Source organism: Bos indicus x Bos taurus, chromosome 27, assembly GCF_003369695.1.
Source record: "Bos indicus x Bos taurus breed Angus x Brahman F1 hybrid chromosome 27, Bos_hybrid_MaternalHap_v2.0, whole genome shotgun sequence".
NCBI lineage: Eukaryota > Metazoa > Chordata > Mammalia > Artiodactyla > Bovidae > Bos > Bos indicus x Bos taurus.
Genome location: NC_040102.1, coordinates 23,471,671 through 23,487,294, shown reverse-complemented (window position 1 = coordinate 23,487,294; position 15,624 = coordinate 23,471,671). Strand labels below are relative to the sequence as shown.

General features: G+C 41.3%; 1 protein-coding gene across 5 annotated transcripts in view; it reads left to right on the top strand.

The window, feature by feature from the left end:
• TRMT9B (tRNA methyltransferase 9B (putative)) overlaps nt 1-10,986 on the top strand; it is a 68,523-nt gene extending 57,537 nt beyond the window's left edge. For all 5 annotated transcript variants that reach the window (XM_027529934.1, XM_027529931.1, XM_027529935.1 and 2 more), the window contains 2 exons: nt 1,497-1,670; nt 8,269-10,986. In XM_027529934.1, the coding sequence (XP_027385735.1) occupies nt 1,497-1,670; nt 8,269-9,302 (1,208 nt within the window). In that variant the 3' untranslated portion in view covers nt 9,303-10,986. The remainder of the gene's footprint in view (nt 1-1,496; nt 1,671-8,268) is intronic.
• The last annotated feature ends 4,638 nt before the right edge of the window (nt 10,987-15,624 follow it).

Below are 15,624 nucleotides of genomic sequence, written 5' to 3'. Positions count from 1 at the left end.
GGTGGAGAATCTGCCTGCCAGCGCAGGGGACGCAGGTTTGATCCTTGGTCCAGGAGGACCCCACATACCGCAGGGCAAGCCATCAGCGCTGAGCTGGTGCTCTAGAGCCCGGGAGCTGCCACGAGAGAAGCCAGCAAGCGAGAGGCCAGCGCAGGGCAATGAAGACTGGCCCCCACTCTCCGCAACTGGAGAAAGCCCGCGCTCAGTGACCAAGAGCCAGCACAGCCATAAGTGAACAAAGAAGTTCTTTTAAAAATAAACTTACAAGAGCTAGCACTGACAACAGATTGGATAAAAAGATACTGAAACCCTTTTTTCATTCAAATTTTAAATTTCTGAAAGGCCCATTCCATTGTATAACTTATTTTATAATTTGTTATAGAAGTTGAAAAGTTGTTACATAGTGGCAAGTGGTAAGAAGTTTTGATAACACAAGACTAAATGCCCAGAACACATAAATCTAGAGAAAAATGTATGTGCAAGTAACTTATAAAGAGACTGGACCCTATCACTAGAATACTAGGGAACTATTATTATTAATAATAGGATGAATAATAATAGCACTACTATTATTAATATTATATATTAATATTTAATTATATTTAAATAATAATACTAGGAACTATTACTATCTGCTGGGGGCCAGCTGATGTTTCTTGCTGTCATGTTAAGAAACCCCTATGGACATGACCTTATTAAATAGTCAATACATAATGTTTCCTTTTCCCACTTCCATTTCCTTTTCTCTATGTACTAACATGTCCTGCTCTCTGAGGCTTTTCGCTTGTGTGCACCTTCAGTCCGTGCTGGGTTCCATCTTGGCGAGTGAGGTGGACCTCATTTTATTGCACTTCCCAGATACTGTATTGTGTTTGGCACCAACTGAAGGTTTGTGGCAACCTGGCCTGAGCAAGTCTACTGGTGCCATTTTTCCAAGAGCATTTGCTCACTTTGTGTCTCTCTGTCACATTGTGGTGATTCTCCCTGTATTTCAAAGCCTCCACCAGAAGAAACATTTATGACTTGCTGAAGGCTCAGATGATGGTGAACATTTTTCAGCAATACACTATTTTAAAAATGAGGTATGTACATGGTTTTTGTAGACTTAATGCTGCTGCACGCTGAAAAGACTACAGTGTAAACACCATTTCTAAATGCACCAAGAGGCCAAAAAAATGTCACGTGACTCACTTTATTGCAACACTTGCTTTAATGCCATGGTCAGGAATGGAATCCGCAATATCTCCAAGGTTGGCCTGTATCAAAGTTATGGCTATTCCCTAAGACAAAGTATGGAGAAGGCAATGGCACCCCACTCCAGCACCCTTGCGTGGAAAATCCCATGGACGGAGGAATCTGGTGGGCTGCAGTCCAGAGGGTCGCACAGAGTCGGACACGACTGAAGCGACTTAGCAGCAGCAGCAGCAAGACAAAGTAACCAACAGTATTGCATTTTCCACTAAGGATAGCATGTAACACAGATTTTTCTCTTACAGGTTGTGGGACTGGAAAGTATCTGAAAGTGAACAGCCAGGTACATACCCTGGGCTGTGACTACTGTGCACCACTGGTCGAGATTGCCCGGAGCAGAGGCTGTGAAGTCATGGTGTGTGACAACCTTAACCTCCCCTTCAGGGATCAGGGCTTCGATGCCATCATCTCCATAGGCGGTAAGGCAACCCCATCACAGGGTCGCTCTTCACTGTGAGAATAACGCTACCTGGTTGAGGACACTCTCACAACTCAACAGCCATTCTTTGTAGAAAGATCCATGTAATTCATTTTATCTAATTTTTAAAAAAGCATTTCAACTGAATTATTTAATTTCAAGTGTCCTTACAGTGGTACATGAGATTCTTTTATCTAGTTTAACCCTCAAACTGTTGCTTTCCTCTTTTGGACGACTCATTCCAGTTTCTTCCACTTATGAATGACAAACTATTAGGCTTGTACTCATTGAAAACAGTACTTTGCTCTACTGAAATGAAGCCAGCTTCTTACAACGTGAAGTAGATCTCTAGAAGTCATGCTACTTTTTTCAGCCCACAAGTGTGGCCTTTACTAGCAGAATATTCTAAGAGTAATGCACTGACTGTCACTGGAAGGATGTCACCAACCTGCCACTCATGGTACAGAAGTCTCTGGGGAAGACAGCCCCACCTGGTCCCAGACTGCACTGGTTTTACATTGCCCACCTCCCCGTTCTCTCACTGTCAGAGATCATTCAAAAATCTAGGGAATACACCTGTCATATTCTCCCAACAAGTGTGCCCATAAAATACACATGCCAAAAATGAAAAGAAACAGCAAAAATCCATGCCTGAGATATGTACAGATAAGGCTCATTTTCCTAGAGGAGGAAATGGCAACCCACTTCAGAATTCTTGCCTGGAAAATCCCATGGACAGAGGAGCCTGACAGTCCATGGGGTCGCAAAGAGTCGGACACAACTGAGTGACTGAGCACAAGGCTCATTTTACCCAATACATGTATTCCTGAAACCTAGTATGTTAGTCATATTTAAATATACTAGAGAATCATGCTATGTAAGGGAATATCATGGCAAGTTCTTTTTCAAAGTGAGAAATCTTGTGCAAGGCAAATTATTTCCTCCAACACACTTTTAAAATAATTAACATATTTGAATATAACAAGCTTTATCAAAGCAAGGTGAATCTATACAAAACTGCTAGATATTAATAAACATACAGAATATGACTATTTTCTCTCTCCTGAAATAAACAAGAAATCAATTTATTCACACTAATTAGGAACTGTATATCTGCAAAGTGAGGGGATGCAGACCTGGATGTCATGACCTTGGAACCAGTTAGGACTGGCAAGAGATGGTTGTCATGGAAACCTGCTCTTTGACAGCCCTACTTCTCTGCTTTTGAAACTGTTAACTCCATTTGGTTGTAAGAATTAAGAGAAGGGATTCTTGTTGAACCAAGAAACACTACACTGTCCTCTGAATCTTCAGTAGGAAGAAAGTTTTTGGTCTGGTCATGCCACCTGAAGAACTAGAAACTGCAGCGAGGTCAGAGAAGTGCTTGCTCTTCTTTTGTTTACTTTAGTTGTAGAATTTCTACGGCCAGCAACCTACAAACAGGCTGTGCTGCTGAACCACCACTGGGGTGTGGGACTACTGACCAACTTTGCTCTTTCAGAAAATGCTCCATGTTGTGCATTGTTGAGTCCTTCTTTTCGTCCAGCTGAAGTCTCCTGCCCGAAGATGAGATGAGAACAGCTGGCTGCCATCTTCCAGTGAAAAACGCTTCCTTCAGTGGAAACCCAGCATGTGTTTTTATGAACTGTGGTCATTTTCCAGTTAGTTTTTACATTTAGAACTAGGAGAAATTTCACTAAACTGTCTCTCCTATGTCCATATAGATTTACTTCCCTATTTAGAATGCTGTATGTTGGCATTTCTTGCTTAACATGAAGAAATATATTTTTACTATTTTTAAATATATAAATATATATTTTCCATGTCTCTTAATAATAATATGAGAGGGTAAGCATCAAACCCAATTATACATTCCTTTTGTTTTACTGACAGATAACAAAAAGAAACAGTCTTTCTACTTACTTTTAGAATAGGATGATAAAATTTTTATAAAAATTTGTCCATATATTGAAATGGGGTAAACCAACTTTTCATGCCAGTGGGTCTCAACTTGAGATTATATTGTACCCCACTCTCAGGGGATATTTGTCAACGTTTGGAGGCATTTTTGGTTGTCACAACTGAGCGTTGTTATGTTCAACTGTTGTCTACTTGGTCCCCACTGCCTTGCAATAAAGAATTATCCAGCTTGTTTAAAAATGCCAATAAAAAAATAAAAATTAAAAAAATAAAAATAAATAAAATAAAAATGCCAATAGTGCTGAGGTTGTAGAATTCTGCTTCTACTGTGTTTCCCCTGGGAGCAATGGCTCAGTATTTGTTAATTCAGTGTTCACAGGACATTATAGAACATAACTTCTGTGAATAATTAGAATTGATTGTATTCTTGTGTTTTGACTGTGAGAGGAGAAAAAAGCATCATTAAAATAGGATGATTTTAATACAGTAATGTCTTTTTACCAGACTTTATAGAACTTTATAGACTTTATAGGTTCAGCAGCACAGCCTGTTGTAGGTTGCTGGCCATAGAAATTCTACAACTGAAGTAAACAAAAGAAGAGCAAGCACTTCTCTGACCTCTCTGCAGTTTCTAGTTCTTCAGGTGGCATGACCATACCCTACTAAACCCATGGATTCCGAATACTTATAGTCAAATGAGACACACCTGAAAAATTAAATAACAATACATCATAAAATACCAAGATATAACAGGACTTTTAAGATGACTATGTGTAACCTCATATGATTCTGGAATCCAGTCACTGAATTCGACCTACCCATGTGTTCAATCAACACCCTATCCTACAGGAAACATACACCAAGTGCTACTTTTGCCTTTAAATTATGATTTTTAAACAACAAGGGACTTCTCTATTCTTTAAAATTCAACACAGTTTCCTGACATTGCTAATTCATATAAATACATCTTTAAGTCCCACTTATTTACAATGTTTCTTAATAGAATATGTGTGTATAGGCATGTATAATACATTTTATATGCACTGTAAGTTTTTCTTTTTCTAAAACATCTGGCTTAAAAGTTACTTAGTATTATATGTTAAATATATAAAAGATACAGATATTTCCTGGGTGAAATTATGGTATTAAAATGGATTATCACATAAGCAATATTAAGGAATGAAAAGTGTAAAGATATTCTTCCTTAAAAGCAAAACTTCTGAAGCCAAGAATCCTAAAGTGTTGAAGGCCTATAAAGTCTGCTAAAAAGACACTGCTGTATTAAAATCATCCTATTTTAATGGTGTTTTTTCCCCTCTCACAGTCAAAACACAAAAACACAGTCAATTCTAATTATTCACAGAAGTTATGTTCTATAATGTCCTGTGAACACTGAATTAATAAATACCGAACCATTGCTCCCAGGGGAAACACAGGATTAGGTTCTTGTGAGCCTCTGGTCACAATATTTTTATCAATTAATCAACAGAGAAATCATGAACAAAAACACAAAAATGCAAAACACACGGCACTAAATAGACCGTGAAAAGGACACTTGTTGACACTACGAGAGCTGAGACAGGAACGGATCAGCTCCTCCTCAGACCCCAGCTGGGAACACGTGCCTTGGGAAGCTCAACTTTTGGGTTGTTCTATGCACGTCAAGGAATGACCACAAAAATGCGGAGCATACAGACTTCTGAAGTTATAAAAAAATTTTAGCAAGTGAGCAAATTTGTGGATACAGAATCCACAGGTGATAAGGATCAACTACATTTAGAAAACACACCCATGGAAGTTTCAGGGTGAATTAGGTGCAAGCTATGGGAGATATTAACGACCAGGAGTAGTCACAGATCTGAATGTTAATGCTCTCCTAAATCTGACTCAATCCTGACTTCTCTGCCCCCTTTTGGCTCATTGACCAAGACACTACTCAAGAAGTGTAAGCTCTGGGGGGGGGGGACTTTCTTGGTGGCCCAGTGGTTAAGATTCTGCACTCCCAATGCAGGAGGCCTGGGTTGGAGCCCTGGGTGGGGAACTAAGATCCCATAGGCCCTGCTTGCTGCATGGTGTGGCCAAAAAATAACAAAAATTTAAAAAGACATCAATAAATTAAAAAAAAAAAAAGAGTGTAAGCTTTCAAACTGACCTTTGCAAAGGGCTCATTCTTCACTGTCACTAGCCTGACACCTAGTGAAGTAAAGTGATCAGTCAACAATCACAAAGCTGGTCACTGCTAGATCCAGGACAAAATACACTGGTGTCTTGTTCTCTAAATGCATCTGAGGGTCTCCCTGGTGGCTCAGTGTAAAGAATCGCCTGTCAGTGCAGGAGACACAGGTTTGATCCCTGATCTGGGAGGATCCCCTAAGCCCATGCACCCCAACTACTGAGTCTGTGCTCTAGAGCCCGGCGCTGCGACTACTGAGCCCGTGTGTCGCAACTGCTGAAGCCGCAAGGCCTGGAGCCTGTGCTCTGCGACAAGACCACTGCAACAAGCGGCTTGCGCACTGCGACCAGAGAGTGGCCACAGCTAGAGAAAAACCCATGCAGCAACGAAGACCCAGCACAGCTGTAAATAACTAATTTAAATGCATTTGAACCTTGGGCCTCTAGGTTCCTGCATGGTATAGTAAGAGAAACCAGGGTTTGTGCTCTGCTGATGGGAAAGCAAACCTGATTGGGAACAACACAAAATGTGCCTCCTGGATAATCTTGCTTTGACAGCTTTGTCTATATAATAATCTCACTTTAGACATTTACTAGCTCTCTGTGCCGTGTAAACTAAAGAGATTTATTTGTACCTCTGCATTATGCTAAGGTTATAGGTGCTGTTTCAGCCGCTCTACTCACATCTGAGCAGCAATGTCCAGATTCTCTTTAGAGCCAATTTCCTACCTGAAATAAGTGATAAGCTTGTGTGAGGAAAAATAATGTGATGTTTTTTCTTAACACAGTGTGATTAAACTCTAGGAGCTCACAGACTGTGGCTGCTACTAAGTCACTTCAGTCGTGTCTGACTCTGTGTGACCCCATAGATAACAGACTAGTACTTTCTAAATCCTGTTTGATAAAAATGCATCTAATAACCCCCCTAAGACTAGATACAGGCAATCCCACTTGACTCTCATTTTAACTTGCAAAGAACTGCAAGTAAAACAGTGACCAGTAAGTTGCTTTTTCTTAAGTAAATACAATTTCATATTATATTATTAAAAATTATAAGGAATCATTTGGTTTGGAGATTGGATGGCTTACCTTTGCATTTTCTAAACAGAAATTTTTTTTTAACATTTTCTCTACTTACACTTGCTTATTAACCAACTGTATTAATCAACCAGTGGTGTCAATCTTGTGATGCTTCAGAAGTACAAATCATTCATTAAAACAAGTTATTTCATAGAATTCTACTAGGGAACATTTACCTAACTTAGGGTTAGCTCTCCCTTTCAAATTGTATTAATTCACACTGGTCGTTCTTCTGGCTAATGAAATTCACAGGATTTTAGAACTGGAAGAGGCCTTACAGATTGTTTATTCTAGGTGTCTTCTTATACATGAAGAGACAGACTCCAGAGAAGTTACATAATTGTCCAAGATTAGTTGCCAATGGCACCCCACTCCAATACTCTTGCCTGGAAAACCTCATGGACAGTGGAGCCTGGTAGGCTGCAGTCCATGGGGTCACTAAGAGTCAGACATGACTGAGCGACTTCACTTTCACTTTTCACTTTCATGCATTGGAGAAGGAGATGGCAACCCACTCCAGTGTTCTTGCCTGGAGAATCCCAGGGACGGTGAAGCCTGGTGGGTGGGGTCGCACAGAGTCGGACATAACTGCAGCGACTTAGCAGCAGCAGCAGCAGCTGTCTAATAAGCAGAGGCATCTCATTTTGTTGCACTTTGCGGACACTGTGTTTTTACAAATGGAAGGTTGGGGCAACCTTGCACTGAGCCTGTTGTCTATTGGCGCTGTTCTGCCAACAGCGTTTGCTCACTTTGGGTCCCTGTGTCACATTTTAGTAACGTTTTCAACTTTCTCATTATCATTATCTTTGTGTGGTGACCTGTGATCTTGGGTGTACTGCTGCAAAAAGATTATGACTTAAGGAAGGCTCAGGTGATGGTTAGCAGTTTTTAGCAATATTTTAAAATTAAGGTACATACATTGTTTTTTAGTGCATAATGCTAGTGCACACTTAACTGATTACAATATAGTGTAAGTATCACTTTTACATGCACTGGGAAACCAAGAATTCGTGTGACTTTATTCATTCCAGTGGTCTGGAAGCAAACCCACAGTATCTCCAGGGTCTGCCAATATAGGAAACAAAGTTAAAAATTATGCTTGTCCTGAAACCAGGTCTGTGCTATTTCTACCATCTGCCCAAGCTGCAGGAAATAAGGAGAACTTACAACATGTCAAGGGCTTCTCAGGTGACACAGTGGGAAAAGAATCCACCTGCCAATGCAGGAGATGCAAGATATGTAGGTTCAATCCCTAGGTTGGGAAGATCCCCTGGAGGAGGAAATGGTAACCCACTCCAGTATTCATCAAAATTGCATCCCTGTTATATGGAAAACACTAGTCTATAAATGTGTAGACTAGTATTTATATAGAAAATACTAGTCTATAAATGTGTATACACACTGAGATCCAGTTTCTTCTTTTTCAGTCATACATCATTTTTCTACAAAACAAAGAAGAATCAGAGCCATAAAAGAAATGGCCAGGGTCCTAGTTCCTGGGGGCCAGCTGATGATTTATGTTTGGGCCATGGAACAGAAGAACCGGCACTTTGAGAAGCAAGACGTGCTTGTTCCCTGGAACAAAGCCTTGTGCTCCCAACGCCTCTCGGAATCTGGCCAGCCGGGGAGAAAGCAGGAGTGTGGGCACCCAGAAAGAGGCTATCCCTACCACCCGGCCTGCTCCGCCTGTCACTGTTCCGTGTGTTTTGAGAGGCGCTGCAACTCGAAGCGGTCCCACAGTGTGGACTGCGACTCTGTTCTGGCTGGCACCTGCTGTGCAAATATTTCCAAGGAAGGCGAGGAAGAAAACGGATTCTATAACACACTGGGGAAATCGTTTCGCTCCTGGTTTTCCTCTAGATCTTTGGATGAATCCACTCTGAGGAAGCAAATTGAAAAAGTGAGACCCCTGAAAAGCACAGAAAGTTGGGCCAATAGCGCGATATCCATCCAGCCTTCAAGACACTCAAGTTTCGACTTAGGTCATCCAGAGACTTTGTCAGCAGGAGAGCAAAATTTAGATGAGGAAGTGTTTGTGGAGCCGTCTCAAGGACCTCGGGAGTGGCTGAGGGCGCCCACCACATGCAAACAGCTAAACGGAGACCATCCCGGAGTCATAAGGAGAAACGGAGATGGGCATTTTCTGGGTGGCGTCAATGCTAAGGAGAGCTGTGTGGATGAAGGTAACTTAGAAGAGGGCACCGCTTCTGGTAGTAAATTATGGAGGAGGATTTCTGCAGCAGATTCCACAGACTCTAACCCAGGGGACGCCATTTCTGTCGAAGAACAACAGCCCGACATTTTGGATTCCAGAGCCTTTATGCGTTATTACCACGTGTTTCGAGAAGGTGAGCTCTGCGGCCTGCTGAAGGAGAGTGTGTCGGAGCTCCATATTCTGAGCTCTGGGAACGACCACGGCAACTGGTGTGTCATTGCAGAGAAGAGGGAGAGCTGTGACTGATGGGATCATCTCAGACACGCCCTCCAAAAGAGGAACCACGTTCTTCTCACTGGGTTTCTGATGTGGTTCCTGGAACTGGCATCCAACGTTGTTATTTGGTCTGTGTTTAATCTATTTAGATTCTCTACAGACTATGAATTCAGCATCTTTTCAGTCAAGCACAGTGCTTGGCTATCTAAAACATCTGACAAAGTCTTTGTGGTTAAAGGTTAATAGAAGAGATCTGAATAAGCAATAGAACATGAACTCCGATATGGGCAAACTGCCCTAACAATACATGTGTACATGTTTTTCAGTATTATATTGTGATTTCAAAAGATTCTGCTTTTAAGTATACCTTGTAAAAACATCATTTGTATGCAGTAAGGGGTAATTCCTATCTCTAGTTATAATTTACCACTGCACAAATGTGATCAATTAATTCATGGCCAAGGCCTTGCTTCTGCTTAAAGTCTTTAGAAAGGTGAGAGACAGTGGAGAGAGACAAGCAGGGTTCTGAGAACTTTTCTAAATGATAAGCGAACTTGCTTCAAGGTAAGTAAATAACAAGGTTTTTCATGTTGCCCGGAAGGCTTTTAAGGCACTGTCAGCATGCAGAGTAGATACGTGGGCACTAGAAGACGTTGCAAGTTATCCAGGAGGTATTTTTCCAACCTTATTAGAAGCAGGAGTATCCAGTCACGGAAAGTCCAAGACTGACTAATGAATTTTCATCTGGGAATGATGCTTTTCTTATGCACTGAAGGGATATTTAGAAAATAAAAATCTGGTTGAAGCAGCATTTTATTTTGGTTCTCGATACAAGTAGATCATTAAAGTGCAAGATATTTGGACTTGGTGGAGGGCTAACTATTGGATTTTAAACAATAATATCTGGGCATTTATCCTCTTGAAAGGGACTACATTTTAATGGTTGTAGTAAGAATTTAGACAATCAAATCTTACTAACTAAAGGTTCAATTTCTGCCACTTTATAGACAAATGGATAGGTGGGCATTGCCTGATCACCACATGTTTACTTTTAACCATGGATCTGTTTATATCCATGTCGTGGACACTGAGACATAGCTGTGATTAGGAAAAGCAGGCATGAGTTGACCCAGGAATACAGTCTCAGACAGTTCCTTAATGAGGAGAGAATCAACACTTGACAAAAGCCTTTTTACTGTATGGACTACTGTAAACCTGGAAGATACCCAATTCTTGTTTGCTTTCCACTGAAATTACTAAAATAGTATAACTTTTTCTCTTCAGTGATTGTGCACTAACTAAAAATACTGATGATACTTTCAAAGAAGTTTAAAGGATTATTTTTAATGTGCATCTGAAAGTATTGAAGTTTATTACTCTCTTGGCTTCAAAATAAGATTGTGTCATCACCTTTTCGGTTGATGAGGCTGTTGGGTGGAAATGAGATCTATGATTTGTATTGTTCTGCACACAGTCTGCATTAGAGAGATGATAAAAACAGACATAAAAGTGGAATATAAATTAAAATTTAATTTAATGTCTTCCATTTCTTAAATGAGGATATTAAGCCATGAGTGTAAGTGGGGTTTTTGTTGGAAAGAAATGTTCTCAGAGTCAGAGACATTCTTCTAATTAAGGCTTGATGACCCTTCTATTATGAATGGATTTTTCCTCTCCTTGAAATCTGTTGTCACATACATCTTCATTACCAGTCTTGTTGCTTGAAATCTGTTTATAAAGTCATGGCTTTCTGGGAGGGAAGCCACCATGTAAGTTCCACCACTTACGTGGAACTCAGTTCATTAGACGGCGCCAGAAAAGCTTTGAGCAAACCTTTATGTGCAACCTCCTACACACACACACACACACACACACACACACACACACACACCACTTTATATAAGCTAACTCTCTAGAATGGTTTTTGAGAGAAGAATATTTTCACATAATTTTGATTTGACAAGGCTATAAATAAAAAAACACTAATACTACCAATCTTTCAGTCTTCAACTGCTGAGCACAAGGATTCTATTCACCCAGATTATTTTGTATGCAAACAACTGACTTTCCAGTTGATAATCTCTCTTTGGTATATTCATGTGAAAAACACTCTTAAATCTTACTTCTGTCTTTGGAGAGGTATATATATATGTATGTGTGTATATATATATATATACACACACACACACACACACACACACACACACACACACTCGCATACGTGTGTGCTAAGTCACTTCAGTCTTCTTTGTCATTCAGTGGACTATAGTCAGCTGGGCTCCTCTGTCCATGGGATTCTCCAGCAAGAACAATGGAGTGGGTTGCCATGTCCTCCTCCAGGGGATCTTCTCGACCCAGGGATCTAACCCATATCTCCTGCGGCTCCTATATTGCAGGCAGATTCTTTACTTTATATATATGTGGGCTTTGCTGGTGGCTCAGACAGTAAAGAATCCACCTACAATGCAGGAGACCTGGGTTTGATACCTGGGGTTGGGAAGATTCCCTGGAGAAGGGAATAGCAACCCACTCTACTATTCTTTATAGTCCAACTATAAAGAGTTGGACTATAAAGAAAGCTGAGTGCACAAGAATTGATGCTTTTGAACTGTGGTATTGGAGAAGACTCTTGAGAGTCCCTTGGACTGCAAGGACATCCAACCAGTCCATCCTAAAGGAGATCAGTCCTGGGTGTTCATTGGAAGGACTGATGTTGAAGCTGAAACTCCAATACTTTGGCCACCTGATGCAAAAAGCTGACTCATTTGAAAAGACTCTGATGCTGGGAAAGATTGAGGACAGGAGGAGAAGGGGACGACAGAGGATAAGATGGTTGGATGGCATCACTGACTCAATGGACGTGGGTTTGGGTGGACTCCGGGAGTCTGTGATGGACAGGGAGGCCTGGCGTGCTGCGGTTCATAGGGTCACAAAGAGTCAGACATGACTGAGCAACGGAACTGAGCTGAACTAGTATTCTTGGGGCTTCCCAGGTGGTGCTAGGGATGAACCCCACTGCCAATGCAGGATACATAAGAGATGTGGGTTTGATCCCTGGGTTGGGAAGATCCCCTGGAGAAGGGCACAGCAACCCACCTCAGTATTCTTGCCTGGAGCATCCCATGGACAGAGAAGCCTGCCTGGCTATAGTCCATGGGGTCACAAAGAGTCGGATACAACTGAGCGACTAACAATTTCACTTTCACACATATGGATATAATATATCCTTATACTTCATATATACATGATACATACATGTAAATATCTTGATGATTTAAAATTTTGTTCATCTTAGGACTATACCCAAAAGGAAATACAAATCTAAGTGAGTTTAAACACACACACAGCATTTGTGAGTGTTTAGTTGGCCTTAACTTCCTCTATTATAGATTTTACTTTTCAATTCAAAGTATGTACTTTGAAAACTTAGATTCCATTATTAACACTGGAGTGTCTTTCCTGCTTCTCCTTTACTTGCTGGCATCATTGCAGATGCCACTATCTGACATGGAAGGAAGCATGTCGGAAGGTCCATAGAAACCTCCGTGGGCTTATCAATTCCTTGCTGGCCTACTTAAGGAATTCCATATAACGAAATGATCTGGGGGAAAGTGCATTATCACAGACAAAGGATGCAAAATAACATTAGAGTAAGAAATAAGCAGCTGGCCCATTTAAATTTTTACTTTTAAAACTGTCACTAACATGACCAATGGAGAAGGCAATGGCACCCCACTCCAGTACTCTTGCCTGGAAAATCCCATGGACAGAGGAGCCTGGTAGGCTGCAGACCATGGGGTCGCAAAGAGTCGGACACGACTGAGCAACTTCACTTTCACTTTTCCCTTTCATGCATTGGAGAAGGAAATGGCAACCCACTCCAATGTTCTTGCCTAGAGAATCCCAGGGACGGGGGAGCCTGGTGGGCCGCCGTCTATGGGGTCCCACAGAGTCGGACACGACTGAAGCGACTTAGCAGCAGCAGCAGCAACATGACCAAATGACACCAGCATGTCACTAACAAGCCATCTAACATGTCCTGGAGTATCAATTTGGTTCAGTCCTCCCTTTCACCACACATTCCTATACACAGGATGGTGTGTGATTCCCGTTTTTGTTTGCTTTTCTGTGTCCTTCCAAATTCTAGATGTCCGGACTTCCTCTGGGTTTTAACTGACCATCAGTTGGACGGGCAAAAACTGGCAGTAAACCAGAGAAAAAATAATCCCAATATAAATCAGCCAGGAATGTTAATGTGCTCGTATATTCATGGCCACAAAAGAATAAGCCCTGTCAGATTTTTTTTTAATAAATAGTTTTGGAGGAGGACAGAAGATCTACCCTCTAATAGTTGTTGATCTTGGTGGGGGAGGGTACTCTTTTTTGGTAGCAGTTTTATTGAGATATACTTCATATACCACACCATTCACCCACTTAAAGTATATAATGCAGAGGTTTTTAGTATATTCATAGAGTTGTGAAACTATCATTGTAATAAAATTTAGAACATTTTCATCATCTGCAGATGGAGGAAACCCTGCTATGACCCACCCAGTCCCCCCAACTTAAGGTAACCACTAATATGCTTTCTGTTTCTATAGATTTGCCGATTCTGGACCTTTCATTTAAAAGGTATCATAGACTATGTGGCTCTTTTTCTTTTTCTTCACTTACTTTTTTAAGATTAATGTGTATTACACTATACAATGCATATTGAAAAGCAGAGACATTACTTTGCCAACAAAGGTCCGTCTAGTCAAGGCTATGGTTTTTCCAGTGGTCATGAATGGATGTGAGAGTTGGACTGTGAAGAAAGCTGAGCACCGAAGAATTGATGCTTTTGAACTGTGGTGTTGGAGAAGACTCTTGAGAGTCCCTTGGACTGCAAGGAGATCCAACCAGTCTATTCTGAAGGAGATCAACCCTGGGATTTCTTTGGAAGAAATGGTGTTAAAGCTGAAACTCCAGTACTTTGGCCACTTCATGCAAAGAATTGACTCATTGGAAAAGACTCTGATGCTGGGAGGGATTGGGAGCAGGAGGAAAAGGGGACGACAGAGGATGAAATGGCTGGATGGCATCACTGACTCGATGGACCTGAATCGAGTGAACTCCAGGAGTTGGTGATGGACAGGGAGGCCTGGCGTGCTGCAATTCATGGGGTTGCAAAGAGTCGGACACAACTGAGTGACTGAACTGAACTGAACTGATAGTTGCTTTATAATATTATGTTACTTTCTGCTGCACAGCAAAGTGCATCAGCTATACATATACATATATCCCCTCTTTTGGATTTCCTTACCATCTAGGTCATCACAGAGCATTGAGGAGAGTTCCCTGTGCTATACAGTAGGTTCTCATTAATTATCTATTTTACATATGGTCAAATATATGTCAATACCAATCTTTCAATCCATCCCCCCAGTACCATCCTGTGTCTCTATTTCTGCTTTGCAAATAAATGCTGCTGCTGCTAAGTCACTTCAGTCATGTCCGACTCTGTGTGACCCCATAGACGGCAGCCCACCAGGCTCCCCCATCCCTGGGATTCTCCACGCAAGAACACTGGAGTGGGCTGCCATCTCCTTCTCCAATGCGTGAAAATGAAAAGTGAAAGCAAAGTCGTTCAGTCGTGTCCGACCCCCAGCGACCCCATGGACTGCAGCCCACCAGGCTCCTCCATCCATGGGATTTTCCAGGCAAGAGTACTGGAGTGGGGTGCCACTGCATCTGTATCCTTTTTCTAGATTCCACATATAAGTGATGAGAGGGTACTCCTTAAAAATGAGCTGTGAGCTGAATTCTACCAAAAATTTAGAGAAGAGCTAACACCTATCCTACTCAAACTCTTCCAGAAAATTGCAGAGGAAGGTAAACTTCCAAACTTATTCTATGAGGCCACCATCACCCTAATACCAAAATCAGACAAAGATGCCACAAAAAAAGAAAACTACAGACCAATATCTCTAGTCTTTCCCATTCTGTCGTTTTCCTCTATTTCTTTGCATTGATCGCTGAGGAAGGCTTTCTTATCTCTCCTTGCTATTCTTTGGAACTGCATTCAGATGCTTATATCTTTCCTTTTCTCCTTTGCTTTTCACTTCTCTTCTTTAAACAGCTATTTGTAAGGCCTCCCCAGACAGCCATTTTGCTTTTTTGCATTTCTTTTCCATGGGGATGATCTCGATCCCTGTCTCCTGTACAATGTCACGAACCTCCGTCCATAGTTCATCAGGCACTCTATCTATCAGATCTAGTCCCTTAAACCTATTTCTCACTTTCACTGTATAATCATAAGGGATTTGATTTAGGTCATACCTGAATGGTCTAGTGGTTTTCCCTACTTTCTTCA